We start from the raw sequence: 22887 nt of genomic DNA on the forward strand, positions 1-22887 counted from the left end.
TGTTAATGTTGTAAATGACTATTGTAGCTGGAAACGGTATATTTGTTTTTTTAATGGAATATCTACATAGGCGTACAGAGGCCCATTATCAGCAACCATCACTACTGTGTTCCAATGGCAGGTTGTTAGCTAATCTGAGTTTCTAATTTTTTAAAAGGCTAATTGATCATCAGAAAACCCTTTTGCAATTATGTTAGCACAGGTGAAAACTGTTCTGATTTTAAAGAAGCAATTCAACTGGCCTTCTTTAGACTAGTTGAGTATCTGCATTTGTGGGTTCGATTACAGGATCAAAATGGCCAGAAACAAAGACTTACTTCTGGAACTCGTCAATCTATTCTTGTTCTGAGAAATGAAGGCTATTCCATGAGAAAAACTGAAGATCTCGTACAACGCTGTGTACTACTCCCTTCACAGAACAGCAAAAGAGGAGTTGGAGGCCCCGGTGCACAACTGAGCAAGAGGACAAGTACATTAGTGTCTAGTTTGAGAAGGAACTATGCCTAGAAGGCCAGCATCCTGGAGTCACCTCTTCACTGTTGATGTTGAGACTGGTGTTTTGCGGGTACTATTTAATGACGCTGCCAGTTGCGCTTTTCTTTCAAAAACAAGAACATTTCTACGTGACCCCAAACATTTGGAGTGTAATTTTATTTTTACTCCGTTATGCACTGATTAACAAGAAGTTTATCTTTAATCCTATGTATAACACTTGTATCTTTCATCAATGTTTATGATGAGTATTTCTGTAATTTGATGTGGCTCTCTGCAATTTCACCAGATGTTTGTTTGAGACAATGCATTTCTGAACATCGCGCCAATTTCAAATGAGGTTTTTGGACAAAAAGATGAACTTTATCGAACAAAACACACATTTATTGTCTAACATGGAGTCCTAGGAGTGCCATCCGGTGAAGATCATCAAAGGTTAGTGATTCATTTTAAAGCTATTTCTGACTTTTGTGACACCTCTCCTTCTTTGGAAAATGGCTGTATGGTTTTCTGTGGCTAGGCGCTGACCTAACATAATTGCATGGTGTGCTTTCGCCGTAAAGCCTTTTCGAAATCCGACACTGTGGCTGGATTAACAAGAAGTTTATCTTTAAAATGGTGTATAATACTTGTATGTTTGAGGAATTGTAATTATGAGATTTCTGTTTGAATTTGGCGCCCTGCAATTTCACTGGCTGTTGGCGAGGTGGGAAGCTAGCGTCCCGAACGATCCCAGAGAGGTTGTTAATGCATCAATAAAATATCATTTTGAACATAATTCACCATGTTTTAAAAAAACTTTATTTTATTTTTTTTTTTTTTTAATCAACATTGCCTGATTTTATGTTCTTCAGTTAAACCATTTACGTTCTTAAAGCTGTTTTTGTTTGTTTTGACTGTCGTTTCCTCCATCTGCCTTTCACAGTTTCTTTGAGAACATAAATCGGATCATCTCTCCCAGATACATTCCCACTGAGGCGGACGTACTGCGGGTGAGAGTGCGAACCTCCGGAATCATCGAGACTCAGTTTCCAGTCAATCACATGGTTTTCAGGTAAGCAATGGTTCTCACTGGCTCTATTTCATGTGAGAATTGCCTTGTCTAAACCAGTCCATAATTCGTCCACCCATGAATCTTGTCCAATACATTCATCATGCTTTCTAAACGTTATTTTGCATATGTTCTTTATAACAAATGTACACCTCCATTGTCTTACTTCTGAGTATAACGAACAACTCTGTCATAAGACAATGACACCCATTGATACCTTAAATATTCTGTGTGATCATACATTCTCAGTTCAGTATCATAGTGTCATTTCTGTAGGCAGGTGGGTGGTGTTGTGAATGGGTTTGTGGTATGGCTGTTTAGAGCGGGTTGGTGTCATACTGACAACACTACATGATTACAGGCAACGGGGTCATATTTCAAAAATAATTCTGCTTGTCATTTTATGGTTCCTTGAGTGACCATTTTCAAATGAGCATTATTATGAATGTCCATAGTGCTTCATCTCAAACCAAACCAATTCTGTATTGACTCATTCTAGTAAACTGTTGTAGTATCAAGACAATGTTCCCTCTTTGCCTCACGCCTGTCTATAAGAAGCCTCTGTATGTCTGGTGTTTCAGCTGTGTGTGATTGTAAAAGAAATGGCTTCAGACAAGTTGTCAGTTTGTCTCTGGCTTCTTGGTCTCCTGATGCACAGAGAACTGTGCAGGAAGATTGTCGGTGAATTACTATCACGTCATTAGAGATTGTCATGTATTAAAGTTTAAACTGATGGCAACCACTTTCCCAAGATGCAGTACTGTTTTCCAGAGGCTTGAATTCATAAATGCAAGCGTACCCAGACGTGCTTCAGCCCAGCGTGAATACAAAAATGACCGTTAGACACGTCATATTGTGACTATTCCTAGAAAAATAAAAGGATCACTCGGATGTCTACCATTTTAAAATGTACTACAGGGGCAAACAGAAATTATGACATTTGGCTTGTCAGACACCTTAGAGCCATGAATTAATCTTTGTTCTTTTTTGGCTTGCCTTGCTGTGACATGGAGGGGTGGGTGGAACTTAGTGAATCATACCGCAGCCATATCACTTTGTTCCCACAATGTGATGCCATGGACAAAGGGCACAAAATTGCATAAATCGATAAAGGCAGCTAAGAAAATGATTAAGTAATTTTTGTACTCATTTGGTAATATCTAGTTTATATGCTGCTAATAGTTTTTTAGTTTTGTGTTTCTATGTAATCATGAAATATTGAGCAAAGTTTATAGGACACTTGAAATCAATTATATTTAATATGTATTTTTGTTGCTTGTATTATCATTTCCAAACCCCCCTTCGGTTTAATTTCTTCAATAATGAAATGTATGCGTTTTAAATCAAATCCATTACATCTGCATGACTTTTCTTGAAATCTCCATGCAATATCAATGCCTCTAATTTCAGTCAAATGTTTTGCTGTCTTCTTCAATTGACCTTATTGAATAATGAATGTGGCCAAATGTGAATAATAGCCAGGGGATGCCAAACTACGTGGGCAGTGAAGGTGGAGTTTGCCATTGTATTGAGTACTGTAGATTCGGGTGGTGAATGTTATTCCCCGCTTGCAAAATGAGTGTGCCCATTGGAAAAAAATAATAAATAAAGTGGGAATGGATTTGTGCAGCTCAAGTTCCATCTACATTTCACCAGCTCTATCCTTCAGCTTTATAGCAAACCAAGAGCCAGGGCTTCTGTTTGACTGAAACAAATGTAGTGTTTCAGTGTAGTAAACAGTTGAGTATGCCTTCTGGTGATCAGAATCATTTGTTGGACTGCACTTTTCCCAAAGTGTCTTGGTACAAAGAAGGAGCATGCTGATCTCCAGGGTGGGAAGGGGTTGGGTTATAAACCGGCCTACCCTGCTGATTGCCCTACTCTCTGGGCTCTAATGTCCCATGGTGGCCCCATCTGGCCCTTCTCACGACTTAGCGAGGTGTGCCTGAGGAGTGCTAGCAGACACCCCGCTCACAGCTGCAAGGGAGGCGGCATACTGAGGAATGAATCAGACCTATGAGATATTGACGTCTCTCGCTCATGTCCTCGTGCTCTCTGTGCTTCTGAGAGAGAGAGAGAGAAGGAATAGCAAGAGGTTTCCTCCTAATGGCCACTAAATCCCCTCAACACCCCCTTCTCTCCTTGCTGATTCTCCTTGTACTGTGCTCCAGCCTTCGGAACACATCACGTCATCATGCTTCAGCTCCACTCCTGTGCTTTCGACGTAGAACAATGATCAATGACACTACCAGGTATTAGACGTGGATACAGTTGGTTGTGAAACGGAACTTCAGCAACATTAAATGTCAACTTTATTTTTTTCTCATCACGACAAGCCCAACGTTTATGAGTGTGTATCAGAGACCCAGTCATGTAGCAGTCTTGTAATGGTTCCAAAAATACTCTACCTCAATCACCGTTATCTCAGGGATTGCTGCTGTAGCCTTGTAGTCCAGTAATTAGCTAACTCCTCTGTGTTGTGTGTTCGTTCATTGTATGACATGACACCTATGGAAGAGTTGTATGCCGTATGGGACCAGGCTATCTTTGCTATGCCGGGTTTTAAAACAAAATGTGACCCCAAAGACACGGCTTAAGTGTCTCTGACAAGGGTAGTGTAATCACACTCCTGGTGACTGTCAGATGCAGGTTGGTCACTATCACAATGACCTGTGTCACCAAGACCCTGAGCTTCACAGGGATTCAACATGGAATACTACTTTTCCGGTTTAAATGTTTAGCCCAGAATGCTCTACTCCTACTGTTTGTGTTTTAGACAATCCTCAGAGTTGTTGGTTACAGCACGTACAATAAGGGACCAGACTGCTACGATCTTGTTGTTAATCCCTAGAGACTGGAGTACAGTAGGCCTATTCCTGTGTTTGCTGGTGGTGCTGGGTGTAATATACTCTGAACAAAAATCGATCACAGAAATGTTCCATATGCACAAAAAGCTTATTTCTCAAATTATGTTCACATATTTGTTTACATCCCTGTTAGCGAGCATTTCTCCTTTGCCAAAATAATCCATCCACCTGACAGGTGTGGCATATCAAGAAGCTGATTAAACAGAATGATCATTACACAGGTCCACCTTGTGCTGGGGACAAAAGGCCACTATAAAATGTACGGTTTTGTCACACAACACAGTGCCACAGATGTCTCAAGGTTTGAGGAAGCGTACAATTGGCATGTCCACCCAGAGCTGTTGCCAGAGAATTCAATGTTAATTTCTCTAACATAAGCTGCCTCCAACATCATTTTAGAGAATTTTGCGGTACGTCCAGCCAGCCTCACAACTGCAGACCAAATGTATGGCGTCATGTGGGCGAGCGGTTTGCTGATGTCATCGTTGTGAATAGTGCCCTATGGTGGGTTTATGGTATGGGCAGACATAAGCTACGGATAACGAACACAATTGCATTTTATCGATGGCAATTTTGAATATACAGCGATACTGTGACGAGATCCTGAGGACCATTGTCTTGTCATAACTCCACATGTTTCAGCATGATAATGCACGGCCCCATGTCAGAAGCATCTGTACACAATTCTTGGAAGCTGAGAAATGTCCCAGTTCTTCCATGGCATGCATACACACCAGACATGTCATCCATTGAGCATGTTTGGGATGCTTTGGATTGATGTGTACGACAGCGTCTTCCAGTTCCCGCCAATATCCAGAAACTAAACACAGCCATTGAAGAGTGGAACAACATTCCACAGGCCACAAACCTGATCCGCTCTATGCAAAGGAGATGTCGCCTGCATGAGGCAAATGGTGGTCACACCAAATACTGACTGGTTTTCTGATCCACACATCTATCTTTAAAAAAAAAATAAGATATGTGACCAACAGATTCATATCTAACTGTAACTCAGTAAAGTCTTTGAATTTATTGCATTTTATATTTTTGTTCACTATAGATGAAGTGTGAGCTGATGTGGAGACATATGTTTTAAGTCCCAAGGTGGAACTGGAGAATTGGAGTGGAGAATCACATTGATTCTGGAACTCTCATTTCCCTTGTACCTGACACCTTGTGTGGACAGAAGGACAAATCAATGACATGTGGAAGTTGGAAACATTTGTGATGGGCGGTTGTGGAGTTATTTCGTTTATTTTTCCAGTCAATTATGTTGAACATTCTGGACTATTTTCATGCATTTGAATGGATCTGTAAGTTATTTTGCTTCATTTATGTTAATCACATTTCAAGATGACACAGGATATAATTAGTGAAATTTAAGTTATGTTATTAACAGTGACATGAAATAAATAAAAACATTTTTACCACATGTTGCATCTGGACACTGCTGCCAATAACTCTCCCCAAGTGACTGTACCAATCTGTCAAATCTTTCTTCAGATTTACTTCAGTTATATGAAGTCTGTCCATCGTTCATACACTATTTAAGGTGTTTTGCTTCAGTGCTTTCAACCTTTTCAACCTCAAACTTACAATATCCCTTGTTGAGGGTGATGTACATATTTTATAAGTCTTTGGAAATTAAATGATTGACACCAGAAACTGTAGCCTGTTAATTTGTTCTGTCACCTCATGTCTCTAAGTTGTGAATAAAGTTGTCTGTCTGCCTACCTACAGGATGTATGATGTGGGCGGCCAGCGGACCAAGAGGAGGAAGTGGCTCAGCTACTTTGACTGTGTCCGGGCCTTACTGTTTGTTGTGGCGCTCAGTGACTACGACATGACCCTGATGGAGGACCGCTCTATGGTAATAGATAGTATACCATTTAGCAGAAGGTATGGGAGTTAGAGCTGTTCAGTCTCAGCTTTGATTAAAAAGTAGAGGGGGATGTTGTGTACACTACAGTACCTTCTCTACGTCAGAACAATGTAACAAACCAGTAGAATGGCCTAAAGTTGTGTATGGTACCATCTATATTTGAAGTCATATCTGACAGATTGAGTGAAACTTTGTTTAGATCTTCTATGTCCAGTATCATTGATTTTCTTAATCTCCCCCACACCCCTTTCATCTCTGTCATGCTCGTGCTTGCTCACTCTGTTCATATCCCTCTTAGAACCGACTACAAGAGAGCCTTGAACTCTTTACCTCCATCTGCACCAACATAGTTTTCAGAAGTACCTCATTGGTAAGTTTTCACATGGTGATTGTCTGACAACACCTACGTAACACATTTCTGTCTTAACACAGTCCTCCGAACTGATTGCCTTTCCCAAACATTGTCACTCTTAAGTAAAACCATTACACACCCAATCAAGGTTACAAATTACTTTGTCCACCTTAGTGATGGTTTCTCCTCTGGCCACTTCCAGTTACCCACATTCAGCTGCAGGTAGAAGTTGCCCTTAATGACAGATCAAGCATTAGATTAGCATACCACCCAATTCTTACCTTATTTCAATTATGGGGAGAAAATAATATGTCCCTGGAACAGTGGTTTTAGAGGAAACATCTTCCTGTACTCCCAATGTCACGTGCTTGGGGCTGTCTATGCGGTGTTGCAGAGTCCAGGGCCAAGTTCAGGCATATCACATATGGAGCTGACATGATTCCTTATTCTACACGTCCGAGAGGCCTTTCTGTTCCACATGACACAGCTCCTTCTGAATTTTCCACAACGTTCAAACATGTCGCCATCGCATCATGGTGTTTAATTGACTGAGCTGTATAAATAAAGGTTAAATAAAAGCACAACGCTGTGACCTGCTGAGGGCAGCCCAGTGGATGTAATTAAAGCCCATGGAGTCCCCAGAGTGCCTCCTGCTAACCACCTCTACCCAGCCAGCCGCAGGCGGCACAACTGCCTCTAATTGCCTCAGACACAGGCAATTACCACACAAGGGGCATAATTGAGGTGATCTCAGTTCAGCGCTGAAGCCGGGAGGACTGTTTATAAAAAGCGTGTAACGAGCTTGTTTTAATTTGTCTCGTTTAGACTAAAAGGTTGTAAAAGACGTTTGGACTGTGGATGTGAGTCATAATCAGTTTTCAGTTGCGGGTGTTTTCTGTCGTTAATTACGCTCAACAAAAATAGAAACGCAACATGTAAAGTGTTGGTCCCAGGTTCTATGAACTGAAATAAAAAAATCCCAGAAATGTTCCATGTGCACAAAAAGCTTTTCTCTCAAATGTTTACAGTGAGCAGTTCTCGTTTGCCAAGATACTCCATCCACAGTTGTGGCATATCAAGAAGCTGATTACACAGCATGATCATTATACAGGTGCATCTTGTGCTGTGGACAATAAAAGGCCACTCTAAAATGTGTAGTTTTGTCACACAACGCAATGCCACATGTCTCAAGTTTTGATTGAGTGTGCAATTGGCATGCTGACTGTAGGAATGTTCACCAGAGCTGTTGCCAGAGAATTGAATGTTAATTTTCTACCATAAGCCGACTCCAACGTTATAGAGAATTTGGCAGTATGTCCAACCAGCCTCACAACCGCAGACCACGTGTATGGCATTGTGTGGGTGAGCGTTTTGCTGATGTCACTGTTGTGAACAGTGCCCTATGGTGGCGATGGTTATGGTATGAGCAGGCATAAGCTATGAGCAGGCATAAGCTATAGACAACAGTGTGGCGAATGAATCAGAATTAGTTGGGTAACATAGATAATTAAGATGTCTTATCTGCATAATATGCTTATGTGATATACCTGTTATTAGAATGTATTCCTTTGGACTCTGGTGTCGGCAGTTGCACTTCTTCCCTCAGCTGGGGCTCAGTCACCTGGGGCCCAGAAAGGGGAGAGGTCAGACTTGTCTTTTACATGCATCTGGTGTTATGCAGAATATCAGAAAGGGAAGAGGACAGGATGGAACATTGTCTTTATATGTGAATGTGTCTTTACCTATTCTTAAACCATGTGAAGGGATGGCATGATTAATGGAGAACCAATTACTTGTCTCCACAATGTCTGTGCGCAAGTCACTCCCTCGTTTGGCATTGGGGGGAGGTGTATGGCAGTGTATGGAACCATGTCCTCTCTGATGTTGCACTTATCCTGGGATAGTATATGACCTAGAGACTCATTCCCCTCAGTGAGCTTGTCCAGAAGTGGGGTCAAGAAGGGGTTTTACTTGAGATGGGAGTATCTAGAGTTGACAATTGAGTTATGCCATTGGATGAGTTGGTGTTTTTGTGCTAGACGGTTCCAGTTTGGAGTAGGAGGGCCAGACACTGGTCTATACAATAAACTGTTGACACAGCAGTAACTGTCTGCTATGTATTATAGATACCCTTACATACAAATCTTAACCTTGTAACCATTCTATGTATCTATTGTTCGTCATGTAGGTTGAGAGGGGTGTATCTTGGCTATAAAAGATATTTGTACTTTTGTGTTTTCACTTTCAATGGTTCATTAGAAATGGTGCATCATTGAACGTCAGTGCTATTGCAAAGCTCTTATACTTAAACTACATCTTTAATAATAACTGACTGGTGTGTGAAGTTTCTCTCTCGTCATTTGGTAATGCAGAAATTAACCACCACAAAAGACAATTGCATTTTATCGATGGCAATTTGAATGCACAGATGCTATGACGAGGTCCTGAGGCCCATTGTCGTGCCATTCATTTGCCGCCATCACTTCATGTTTCAGCATGATGATGCGCGGCCCCATGTTGCAAGGATCTGTACACAATTCCTAGAAGCTGAAAATGTCCCAGTTCTTCCATGGCCTGCATACTCAGACATGTCACCCATTAAGCATGTTTGGGATGCTGTGGATTGAGGTGTACAACAGCGCGTTCCAGTTCCCGCCAATATCCAACTTTACACAGCCATTGAAGAGGAGTGGGACAACATTCCACAAGCTGCAATCAACAGCCTGATCCACTCTATATGTAAAGGAGATGTGTCGTGCTGCATGAGGCAAATGGTGCTCACACCAGATACTGAATGGTTTTCTGATCCACGCCCACATTTTTTTATGATATCTGTGACCAACAGATGCACATGTGAAATCCATAGATTTGGGGCTAATGAATGCATTTAAATTGACTGATTTCCTTATGAACTCTAACTCAGTAAAGTCTTATTTTTGATGTGTGTATGTATGTACACGTGTATATACATATACACATACATATATGCATATGTGTATATATACATACATACATACATACATACATATGTGTGTGTGTGTGTATACATATGTATGTATGTATGATCTAAAAAAAATTAAGGGAACACTAATACATCCTAGATCTGAATGAATGACATCTTATTAAATACTTTTTTCTTTACATAGTTGAATGTGCTGACAACACAATCACACAAATAATCAATGGAAATCCAATGTATCAACCCACTGTAACGGTTGTCGTCGGGAATGGAGGACCAAAACGCAGCAGGAATGTGGATGCTCATCTTGATATTTATTTTAAATAAAGTGAACACCAAAATAACAAAAACGAAGAACTCACGAACAACAAAAGTCTTGTCAGGCTCACACATGCAAAACAAGACACAATCTCCCACAAACACTAAACCAAACACATACCCATATATAGGACTCCCAATCAGAGGCAACGAGAAAACACCTGCCTCCAATTGAGAGTCCAACCCCAATAAACCAGACATAGAAATACAAAAAACCAGAGACCACATAGAAATACAAACATAGAACATTACCCCCAAAAAACGGAAATAATAAATCAAACGCCCTACTAAATAAACCACCACCCCGAACCACATAAAACAAATACTCTCTGCCACGTCCTGACCAAACTACAATAACAAATAACCCTTATACTGGTCAGGACGTGACACCCATGGAGGTCTGGATTTGGAGTCACACTCAAAATTAAAGTAGAAAACCACACTACAGGCTGATCCAACTTTGATGTAAGTCCTTAAAACAAGTCAAAATGAGGCTCAGTAGTGTGTGTGGCCACCACGTGCCTGTATGACCTCCCTATAACGCCTGGGCATGCTCCTGATGAGGTGGCGGACGGTCTCCTGAGGGATCTCCTCCCAGACCTGGACTAAAGCATCCGCCAACTCCTGGACAGTCTGTGGTGCAACGTGGCGTTGGTGGATGGAGCGAGACATGATGTCCCAGATGTGCTCAATTGGATTCAGGTCTGGGGAACGGGCGGGCCAGTCCATAGCATCAATGCCTTCCTCTTGCAGGAACTGCTGACACACTCCAGCCACATGAGGTCTAGCATTGTCTTGCATTAGGAGGAACCCAGGGCCAACCACACCAGCATATGGTCTCACAAGGGGTCTGAGGATCTCATCTCGGTACCTAATGGCAGTCGGGCTACCTCTGGCGAGCACATGGAGGGCTGTGCGGCCCCCCCCCCAAAGAAATGCCACCCCACACCATGACTGACCCACCGCCAAACCGGTCATGCTGGAGGATGTTGCAGGCAGTAGAACGTTCTCCACGGCGTCTTCGGACTCTGTCACGTGCTCAGTGTGAACCTGCTTTCATCTGTGAAGAGCACAAGGCGCCAATGGCGAATTTGCCAATCTTGGTGTTCTCTGGCAAATGCCAAATGTTCTGCACGGTGTTGGGCTGTAAGCACAACCCCCACCTGTGGACGTCGGGCCCTCATACCACCCTCATGGAGTCTGTTTCTGACCGTTTGAGCAGACACATGCACATTTGTGGCCTGCTGGAGGTCATTTTGCAGGGCTCTGGCAGTGCTCCTCCTGCTCCTCCTTGCACAAAGGCGGAGGTAGCGGTCCTGCTGCTGGGTTGTTGCCCTCCTACGGCCTCCTCCACGTCTCCTGATGTACTGGCCTGTCTCCTGGTAGCGCCTCCATGCTCTGGACACTACGCTGACAGACACAGCAAACCTTCTTGCCACAGCTCGCATTGATGTGCCATCCTGGATGAGCTGCACTACCTGAGCCACTTGTGTAGGTTGTAGACTCCGTCTCATGCTACCACTAGAGTGAAAGCACCGCCAGCATTCAAAAGTGACCAAAACAGCCAGGAAGCATAGGAACTGAGAAGTGGTCTGTGGTCACCACCTGCAGAACCACTCCTTTATTGGGGGTGTCTTGCTAATTGCCTATAATTTCCACCTGTTGTCTTTTCCATTTGCACAACAGCATGTGAAATTTATTGTCAATCAGTGTTGCTTCCTAAGTGGACAGTTTGATTTCACAGAAGTGTGATTGACTTGGAGTTACATTGTGGTGTTTAAGTGTTCCCTTTTTTATTTTTTTGAGCAGTGTATATCTCAATCACAGTGGTAGGGCATGGCCAACCTCCCAACTCATTTCTCTTGTCTTTCACATTTTTAGGTTACGTTACTGGTATCTCTTTCTCTTACAAGCTAATGATGTACAATGCATTTGGAAAGTATTCAGACCCCTTGATTTTATCCACATTTTGTCTCAAATTTATTAAATTGTTTTTTTCCCCCCACATCAATCAACACACACTACCCCATAATGAGAAAGCAAAAACTGTTTTTACAAATTTTTGCAAATGTATTAAAAATAAACTGAAATCACATTTACATAAGTATTCAGACCCTTTACTCAGGACTTTGTTTAAGCACCTTTGGCAGTGATCACAGCCTCCAATCTTATTGTGTATGACTCTATAAGCGTTGCACGCCTGTATTTGGGAGTTTCTCCCATTTATTCTCTGCAGATCCTCTCAAGCTCTGTCAGGTTGGATGGGGAGCGTCGCTGCACAGCTATTTTCAGGTCTCTCCAGAGATGTTCGATCAGGTTCAAGTCCAGGCTCTGGCTGGGCCACTCAAGAACATTCAGAGACTTGTCCTGAAGCCACTCCTGCGTTGTCTTGGCTGTGTGCTTAGGCTCGTTGTCCTGTTGAAAGGTGAACCTAGGCCCCAGTCTGAGATCCTGAGCGCTCTGGAGCAGGTTTTCATCAAGGATCTCTGTACTTTGCTCTGTTCATCTTTCCCTCGATCCTGACTCGTCTCCCAGTCCCTGCCACTGAAAAACATCCTCACAGCATGATTTTGCCACAACCATGCTTCACTGTAGGGATGGTGCTAGGATTCCTCCAGACATGATGCTTGTTATTCAGGCCAAAGAGTTCAATCTTGGTCTGATTAGTCCTTTAGGTGCCTTTTGGCAAACTCCTAGCGGGCTGTCATGTGCCTTTCACTGAGGAGTGGCTTTCGTCTGGCCACTCTACCATAAAGGCCTGATTGCGGAGTGGTGCAGAGATGGTTGTTCTTCTGGAAGGTTCTCCCATCTCCACAAAGGAGCTCTGTCAGAATGACCATCGGGTTCTCGGTCACCTCCCTTACCAAGGCCCTTCTCGCCTGATTGCTCAGTTTGGCCGGGCGGCCAGCTCTAAGATCAGTCTTGGTGGTTCCTAACTTCTTCCATTTAAAAATCATGGAGGCCACTGTTCTTGGGGACATTCAATGCTGCAGAAATGTTTTGGTACCCTTCCCTAGATCTGTACCTCAACACAATTCTGTCTTCAACCTCATGGCTTGGCTTTTGCTCTGACTTGAACTGTCAACTGTGGACCTTTTTATAAAGACGTGTGCCTTTCCAAATCATGTCCAATCAATTGAATTTACCACAGGTGGACTACAATCAAGTTGTAGAAACATCTCAAGGATGATCAATGGAAACAGGATGCACCTGAGCTCAATTTCGAGTCTCATAGCAAAGGCTCTGAATACTTAAATATATTTTTTGTTTTTATAAATATGTAAACATTTCTAAACCTGTTCAGTTTGTCATTATGGGGTAGTGTGTAGATTGGAGGATAAAACCTTTTTATAAAATAATTTTAGAATAAGGCTGTAATGTAACAGTGGAAAAAGGGAAGAGTTCTGAATGCATTGTTTATTTGTTAAAATGCTTTTCACAGGTTTGACACCAGCTGTGGACCCTGAATTGAAAAACCTATATCAGTCTTTTTGGTTCTCTTCTAGGAAGCTATTGTGTGTCATGTGAGTTGGTATAGGTCAGGAGTGACACTAGAAGGAATGTATGGGAGAGTGTTTAAAGGTTTACTTTCAGAACTATTTGACATGCATCTTTATTGATTTTATTAACTTTATGTCCTCATTGTTCAAATGTTGACATTGATTTAGCTATTTAGATTTGTGGAATGAAGCTCTAGTCTTATCAGAATTATATATTTTTGTATTGTCATCAAATCTTTTTCAGATTCTGTTAATGAACAAAAGGGACCTCTTCCAGGAGAAGATCATAAACTCAGGAAGGCACTTGCGACTCCACTTCCCTAGTTACAAAGGTAAAGTAAAAAATATATATATTGGTATCAATTCTGGTTAGTTTTCGCTGTTGTCCAAATCAGTCAATCCAAAAACATGTAAAATTGTACTTGTCAAAAAAATTATGCATTTTGCATTATTCCTAAAATAATCAATCTGTTTTATTCCTTTGCTGATGATTTAGCGAACGCCATTGCTTTAAGATAAGGCTGTGAGGAGAATAAAATGACCTCTTCACATGTGTATTCTTCAGGTACAGTTGAAGTCTGAAGTTTACATACACCTTAGCCAAATACATTTAAACTCAGTTTTTCACAATTCCTGACATTTATCCTGGTAAAAATTCCCTGTCTTAGGTCAGTTAGGATCACCACTTTATTTTAAGAATGTGAAATGTCAGAATAATAGTAGTGGTTTATTTCAGCTTTTATTTCTTTCATCACATTCCCAGTGGGTCAGAAGTTTACATACAATCAATTAGTATTTGGTAGGGTTAGGGTTCTGCCAACAAATTTCCTATGGGATTGAGGTCAGGGCTTTGTCATGGCCACTCCAATATATTGACTTTGTCCTTAATAAGCCATTTTGCCACAAATGTGGAAGTATGCTTGGGGTCATTGTTCATTTGGAAGACCCATTTGCGACCAAGCTTTAACTTCCTGACTGATGTCTTGATGTTGCTTTAATATATCCACATAATTTTCCTTTGTCATGATGCCATCTATTTTGTGAAGTGCACCAGTCCCTCCTGCAGCAAAGCACCCCCGTGCTTCACGGTTGGGATGGTGTTGTTCGGCTTGCAAGCATCCCCCTTTTTCCTCCAAACATAACAATGGTCATTATGGCCAAACAGTTCTATTTTTGTGTCATCAGACCAGAGGACATTTCTCCAAAAAGTACAATCTTTGTCCTCCTGTGCAGTTGCAAACTGTAGTCTGGCTTTTTTATGGCGGTTTTGGAGCAGTGGCTTCTTCCTTGCTGAGTGGCTTTTTATGTTATGTCGATATAGGATTTGTTTTACTGTGGATAGATACTTTTGTACCCGATTCCTCCAGCATCTTCACAAGGTCCTTTGCTGTTCTGGAATTGTTTTTGCACTTTTCTCACCAAAGTACGTTCATCTCTAGGAGACAGAACGTGTCTCCTTCCTGAGCGGTATGAAGGCTGCGTGGTCCCATGGTGTTTATACTTGCGTACTATTGTTTGTACAGATGAACGTGGTACCTTTCAGGCGTTTGGAAATTGCTCCCAAGGATGAACCAGACTTGTGGAGGTCTACAATTTCTTTGCTGTGGTCTTGGCTGCTTTCTTTTGATTTTCCCATGATGTCAAGCAAAGAGGCACTGAGTTTGAAGGTAGGCCTTGAAATACATCCAGGTACACCTCCGATTGACTCAAATGATGTCAATTAGCCTGTCAGAAGCTTCTAAAGCCATGACATAATTTTCTGGAATTTTCCAAGCTGTTTAAAGGCACAGTCAACTTAGTGTATGTAAACTTCTGAGCCACTTTAATTCTGACACAGTGATATAATCTGTAAACAATTGTTGTAAAAATTACTTTTAATGCACAAAGTAGATGTCCTAACCAACTTGCCAAAACTATAGTTTCTTAAGAAATTTGTGGAGTGGTTGAAAAACGAGTTTTAATGACTCCAACCTAAGTGTATGTAAACGTCCGACTTCAACTGTATGGTCAATATGGATCCTGGTGAGAGATAGATAGATATATATATATATTGCTCAAAAAAATAAAGGGAACACTTAAACAACACATCCTAGATCTGAATGAAAGAAATAATCTTATTAAATACTTTTTTCTTTACATAGTTGAATGTGCTGACAACAAAATCACACAAAAATAATCAATGGAAATCCAATTTATTAACCCATGGAGGTCTGGATTTGGAGTCACACTCAAAATTAAAGTGGAAAACCACACTACAGGCTGATCCAACTTTGATGTAATGTCCTTAAAACAAGTCAAAATGAGTCTCAGTAGTGTGTGTGGCCTCCACGTGCCTGTATGACCTCCCTACAAAGCCTGGGCATGCTCCTGATGAGGTGGTGGATGGTCTCCTGAGGGATCTCCTCCCAGACCTGGACTAAAGCATCCGCCAACTCCTGGACAGTCTGTGGTGCAACGTGGCGTTGGTGGATGGAGCGAGACATGATGTCCCAGATGTGCTCAATTGGATTCAGGTCTAGGGAATGGGCGGGCCAGTCCATAGCATCAATGCCTTCCTCTTGCAGGAACTGCTGACACATCCCAGCCACATGAGGTCTAGCATTGTCTTGCATTAGGAGGAACCCAGGGCCAACCGCACCAGCATATGGTCTCACAAGGGGTCTGAGGATCTCATCTCGGTACCTAATGGCAGTCAGGCTACCTCTGGCGAGCACATGGAGGGCTGTGCGGTCCCCCAAAGAAATGCCACCCCACACCATGACTGACCCACCGCCAAACCGGTCATGCTGGAGGATGTTGCAGGCAGCAGAACGTTCTCCACGGCGTCTCCAGACTCTGTCACGTCTGTCACGTGCTCAGTGTGAACCTGCTTTCATCTGTGAAGAGCACAGGGCGCCAGTGGCGAATTTGCCAATCTTGGTGTTCTCTGGCAAATGCCAAACGTCCTGCACGGTGTTGGGCTGTAAGCACAACCCCCACCTGTGGACGTCGGGCCCTCATACCACCCTCATGGAGTCTGTTTCTGACCGTTTGAGCAGACACATGCACATTTGTGGCATGCTGGAGGTCATTTTGCAGGGCTCTGGCAGTGCTTCTCCTGCTCCTCCTTGCACAAAGGCAGAGGTAGCGGTCCTGCTGCTGGGTTGTTGCCCTCCTACGGCCTCCTCCACGTCTCCTGATGTACTGGCCTGTCTCCTGGTAGCGCCTCCATGCTCTGACAGACACAGCAAACCTTCTTGCCACAGCTCGCATTGATGTGCCATCCTGGATGAGCTGCACTACCTGAGCCACTTGTGTGGGTTGTAGACTCCGTCTCATGCTACCACTAGAGTGAAAGCACCGCCAGCATTCAAAAGTGACCAAACATCAGCCAGGAAGCATAGGAACTAAGAAGTGGTCTGTGGTCACCACCTGCAGGACCACTCCTTTATTGGGGGTGTCTTGCTAATTGCCTACAATTTCCACCTGTTGTCTATTCCATTTGCACAACAGCATGTGAAATTTATTGTCAATCAGTGTTGCTTCCTAAGTGGACAGTTTGATTTCACAGAAGTGTGATTGACTTGGAGTTACATTGTGTTCTTTAAGTGTTCCCTTTATTTTTTTGAGCAGTGTGTATATATATATATATATATAGATAGATTGATGATAATAGATAGATAGATATATAAATAAAACAGGTTTTTTCAAAATGTTTGCTCATTCTGTTAAAAATAATATAAACAATACTTATTTACACATTGTCGTGTTTTTGGCTATGCCGGATTAAGGAATATGACATGCTAACCTATAAAATTCTTTCTCTGTAATTAATATTACCTGATTAAGCTAATCATGTAAATGTAATTAACTAGAAAGTCGGGACACCACGGAAGAGTGTTTATAGAGCCGTTATCTTCTGAATAAACTCTTAAAGACCTATTTATATTTTACATCGATAGCAGTCTATTAACCCTTATCTCATTTTCAGTCTCATAATGAAAGTTGTAAATTCTTGGCTATCTTCACGAACCCTGGCTAACAAGTTGAATCAGCAATACAAAATTGGGTTTAATCATTTATTTACTAAATACCTAAACTAATCACACAGAATTACAAATACACAGAATACAAATGATGTCATACAGAAAACGTCCCTGGTGGACGGAACCTGTATGATGGCTGGTTACACAAAGGAAAGGGGGTTGGGCTTGAATGAAAGAGCGGGAAGACTTAGGAACAAACAGTAGCTATGCTATCGAAAATACATTATCTTATGCATTACTAAATTACCGCCCATTTGGAAAAGGAAAATGCAATAAATATTTACTCTGAGCTGCGCTTCAGTAGATTGGTCGTAGATGCTGGCCGGGTTGGCCAACAGATCTTCCTGTCCTCGGAAGAATGTCTCTGGTGGTAAATTGGATACGTGGTGGTATCTTCGTCTGTTTGTTAGACTGGATCCGTCGTCCGTCCTTTCCTAGCCCACGTCTACAGCGGCCGCTGCTAAGTCAACGGCTAGGAAGTATCACTTCTGTAGTGAATAAGCTCAAAGTTCATACCATTCGCCACCAAAGCTCACGCCGAGGTTGGCTTAGTTCTGTACTTGACGTGTGTCCTTCTAACGTAGAGGCTGCAGACCTCACGTACTGGAACATGTGGTTATCTTTTCGTCAAAGGCTTATATAGTGGAGAGGGGGAAGGATGTGTTTCATCGTTTATAACCCCTGTCTCTTCACAGGGGTGGGCCACTGATCAAGCAGGGCACTTTCCTTATGAAAACCCAAATCTCTCATTTGGAAGCTAAAATTACATTTAATCTCCTAACAAACAATTTCAATATCAAACATTTCAATTGCATAACAATTCCATGTGACTCTGATAACTAGAGGGTGTATACTTTCCCAGGTACCGTTTATGTCGTCCTGTCATCAGTCATAATGTCTCAGATGACAACCGAACTGACATCCATACTCATTACGTTCCAAAGCATATTTCCAGCTGGTTTTATTACCAAAATATGGTTCCTTTTCCCCATTTGTTTGATGTTCCCAGACTCTCTATATTTAACACAGGCTATTCAGCAGTCCTTCAGTAGGGTCAGAAAGAGAGGGGAAGGGAGAAGGGTATTTATGGGGGGGTCATAAACCTTACCCACAGGCCAAAGTCATGACAACATGTTCAGATCCTTGAGCTCAGGTGCATCCTGTTTCCATTGATCATCCTTGATATTTCTACAACTTGATTGTAGTCCACCTGTGGTAAATTCAATTAATTGGACATGAGTTGGAAAGGCACACACCTGTCTATATAAGGTCTCACAGTTGACAGTTCATGTCGGAGCAAAATCCAAGCCATGATGATGGACTTGTCCGTAGAGCTCTGAGACAGGATTGTGTCGAGGCACAGATCTGGGGAAGGGAACCAAAACATTTTTGCACCATTTAAAGGTCCCCAAGAACAGTGGCCTCCATTTTTTTAAGTGGAGGAAATTTTGACCCACCAAGACTCTTCCTAGAGCTGGCCGCCTGGCCAAACTGAGCAATCGGGGGAGAAGGGCAGGAAGGTGACCAAGAACCCGATGGTCACACTGACAGAGCTCCAGAGTTACTCTGTGGAGATGGGAGAACCTTCCAGAAGGACAACCACCTCTGCAGAACTCCACCAATCAGGCCTTTATGGTAGTGGCCAGATGGCAGCCACTCATCAGTAAAATGCACATTACAGGTCACTTGGAGTTTGCCAAAAGGCATGAGAAACAAGATTCTCTGGTCTGATGAAACAAATATTGAACTCTTTAGCCTGAATGCAAAGTGTCACGTCTGGAGGAAACCTGGCACTATCCCTACGGTGAAGCATGGTGGTCGCAGAACGTTCTCCACGGCGTCTCCAGACTCTGTCACGTCTGTCACATGTGCTCAGTGTGAACCTGCTTTTATCTGTGAAGAGCACAGGGCACCAGTGGCGAATTTGCCACTCTTGGTGTTCTCTGGCAAATGCCAAATGTCCTGCACGGTGTTGGGCTGTCACGGTTGTCGTCGGGAAAGGAGGACCAAAACGCAGCAGGAATGTGGATGCTCATCTTGATATTTATTGAAACCAAGAAAACACCAAAATAACAAATGACGAAGAACTCACAAACAACCAAACAGTCTTGTAAGGCTCACACACGCAAAACAAGAGACAATCTCCCACAAACACTAAACCAAACACATACCCATATATAGGACTCTCAATCAGAGGCAGCGAGAAAGCACCTGCCTCCAATTGAGAGTCCAACCCCCCATTAACCTAAACATAGAGATACAACTAACTAGACTAAACATAGAAATACATAGACAAGGAACTGTGCCCAAAAACCCCGGAATACATAAATCAAATACCCCTCTACCAAAAACACCACCCCAAACCACATAAAACAAATACCCTCTGCCACGTCCTGACCAAACTACAATAACAAAACCCTTATACTGGTCAGGACGTGACATGGGCTGTAAGCACAACCCCCACCTGTGGACGTCGGGCCCTCATACCACCCTCATGGAGTCTGTTTCTGACCGTTTGAGCAGACATATGCACATTTGTGGCCTGCTGTAGGTCATTTTGCAGGGCTCTGGCAGTGCTCCTCCTTGCACAAAGGCGGAGGTAGCGGTCCTGCTGCTGGGTTGTTGCCCTCCTACGGCCTCCTCCACGTCTCCGGATGTACTGGCCTGTCTCCTGGTAGTGCCTCCATGCTCTGGACACTACGCTGACAGACACAGCAAACCTTCTTGCAACAGCTCGCATTGATGTGCCATCCTGGATGAGCTGCACTACCTGAGCCACTTGTGTGGGTTGTAGACTCCGTCTCATGCTACCACTAGAGTGAAAGCACCGCCAGCATTCAAAAGTGACCAAAACATCAGCCAGGAAGCATAGGAACTGAGAAGTGGTCTGTGGTCACCACCTGCAGAACCACTCCTTTATTGGGGGTGTCTTGCTAATTGCCTATAATTTCCACCTGTTGTCTTTTCCATTTGCACAACAGCATGTGAAATTTATTGTCAATCAGTGTTGCTTCCTAAGTGGACAGTTTGATTTCACAGAAGTGTGATTGACTTGGAGTTACATTGTGTTGTTTAAGTGTTCCCTTTATTTTTTTGAGCAGTGTATAATAATTTTGCCATTATAAGAGATGTTTTTATCCAAAGCGACTTAGTCATGTGTGCATACATTTTTACATATGGCTGGTCCCGGGAATCAAACCCACTATCCTGACATTGCAATGCTCTACCAACATGCATGAGAAGGTTATAAATGCTTTGTGAAGCCTCAATTTAATGATTTATTAAGCTATGCTTATGCCACCCTTTTATAAAGCAGTTATAATATTTAACAGTGGGTTATGGCATATTTGACATTGGTGGTTGTCACACAGTTATGCCACATTTATGAACCCTTTATAGAGCATGACATACGTTATACATTTATGTAGTGTTTAGAAAGGCTTTATAAGCTGCATGTCATTTTAAAGCTGGGACTGGTTTCTCCATATGGAGAATCCCTTCTTTGCAGGCATCCTTGTGTTACTGTGTTTTCTATGGGAATCCCCCTGGAACATACATCCAGTATTCACATTCCGGTTTACGCTACCACATTCTTTAGACTGGATCTACTGCAGTTTTCCCTGCAGCATGAGGGGAAACCTACTCATAGCATTCCCAATGGGGGTATCAAGATACAAGACAATGGCTGCGTCTCAAAGTGCACCCTATTCTCTACATGGTGCACTACTTCTGACCAGAGGTCTATACGGTACCATTTCAGACGCAGCCACTCAGAAGCCAGAATGTCTTGCCAGGGGGTTATCATGGCAGACCGATAACACCTCACTTATACACAGCCTCTGTGGTCCTCAGGGCTCCGTAACAGTAACATATTTCACTCTCATCCTGCAGAGCAGGAGGTGTGGTAATTAACATGGAGGTCTTCAGTCTTCAGTTGAGCTGCGGGGTTGTTTTCTCTCCGTTTGTCCACTCTATAAGAACCAAGTTGTTTTGCGTGAACTTGTCACGGAACATAATTTCACTTGTTCACTGAGTTTCAGTTCATCATGCCTAAATGAGACATTTATCTCCAGACACTGGATTTTTCCAAACCTTTCACGTGTCTGTCCATGATTTTGAAACATGCACACATCTACCTAATCCAGTTTTTTTTTTTTTTTTTTTTTTAAAGGAATATCTAGGAGCAAGACTCACCGTTTTTCATTTTTAGGACCGCAAACCCCATTGACGCATGATTGCTACTAAACATGTTTCCTTACAGCACTCTTGTACCAGAGTCAGTCTTTGTAATCGTGTGATGGAGTTGAAGATATGGAATAAGCTACAAGCCTATAGAGATGGACAGGGGCGGACTGAGAAAATATATTTGCAACACTGGATTTATGTTTTTTTTTTTATTTTTTTGGGCCCCTTCATTAGCCAAATAATGATCACAGCACAAAAAACTACATTTACTATAACATGGGCTGAAGATGGACCAGCCCATCAGGCAGTTGCCCAAACTTCCCTATGGCTAGTAAATTGTGGGAGATTGAACTTGAAATTCAACTTGTACACGTCACTCAATTGGATATGTCACTCAACTGACGTGACTTCTCTGCTACGTCCCCTAATACAGGAGCCGACTGGGACGTGGATGCTGCTGCACGTCACATCACTGCCATGTTTGTGGCCTGCAACAGGACCCCCAACAAGCTTGTCTACCACCACTACACCACTGCCACGGACACCCACAACGTACGGGTGGTCTTCCACGTCGTCATGGACACCATCATCAAGGAGAACTTGGAGGCGGTCTCATTGCTATAAGCCCTGACCTGGGTGCATTTGACTGCATCAGTGCCTTAAAGACACTTTCTAGATTTTATTGATGGATATTTGTTTTTATATAATTTAACATATGTAATATTTACTAACTACAGAAAACTGTCATTGTGTTTTGTACATTTATTTTTACTGTTATGATCTGTAAAACCAACTTAATTTAGTTGCTCAGGACATTCAAAGCTATATCCTTAGTTAATTTGTATTGTCATCATGGATTTAAAGGACTGAGCTAAGTTAATATGGATGGACATTCCTCATTTTGACTGTATTCTTGACATTTTATAAGTCTTTTTTAATTCAATAAAATAATGTATAGGCCTACTTGTCTTTGGTAATTATTTTAAGATGGCGGCAGATGTATGCTAAGCTTGAGTGGTTTGTATTATGGCCTATTTGAGTTAACTAAAATGTGTCTTAACATTTACATACAAATAGGTGTATAGATGATTGATATATAATAATAGATAATTGTACAAATGTGTGAAGCAGGATTCATTTTGACCTATAGGGCGAAATAATTGGGTAAAATAATTTGAGTGCAATATAAGATGTATTTATTCATTAAACAAGGAAATTAATACATATGTACATTGCTATGCATTACATATGATTTA

The 22887-nt window shown here is 42.3% G+C and overlaps 1 protein-coding gene across 2 annotated transcripts in view; it reads left to right on the forward strand.

The window, feature by feature from the left end:
* LOC106606440 (guanine nucleotide-binding protein G(o) subunit alpha) overlaps positions 1 to 22593 on the forward strand; it is a 35700-nt gene extending 13107 nt beyond the window's left edge. The window contains exons 6-11 of one of the 2 annotated variants that reach the window (XM_045721303.1): positions 1418 to 1546; positions 6151 to 6280; positions 6591 to 6662; positions 13666 to 13753; positions 13918 to 13986; positions 22065 to 22149. In XM_045721303.1, the coding sequence (XP_045577259.1) occupies positions 1418 to 1546; positions 6151 to 6280; positions 6591 to 6662; positions 13666 to 13753; positions 13918 to 13940 (442 nt within the window). In that variant the 3' untranslated portion in view covers positions 13941 to 13986; positions 22065 to 22149. Of the gene's footprint in view, positions 1 to 1417; positions 1547 to 6150; positions 6281 to 6590; positions 6663 to 13665; positions 13754 to 13917; positions 13987 to 22064 lie in introns of both variants that reach the window. The other variant, XM_014202653.1, reaches the window with a different exon arrangement.
* The last annotated feature ends 294 nt before the right edge of the window (positions 22594 to 22887 follow it).

Source organism: Salmo salar, chromosome ssa06 (genome assembly GCF_905237065.1).
Source record: "Salmo salar chromosome ssa06, Ssal_v3.1, whole genome shotgun sequence".
Taxonomy (NCBI): Eukaryota; Metazoa; Chordata; class Actinopteri; order Salmoniformes; family Salmonidae; genus Salmo; species Salmo salar.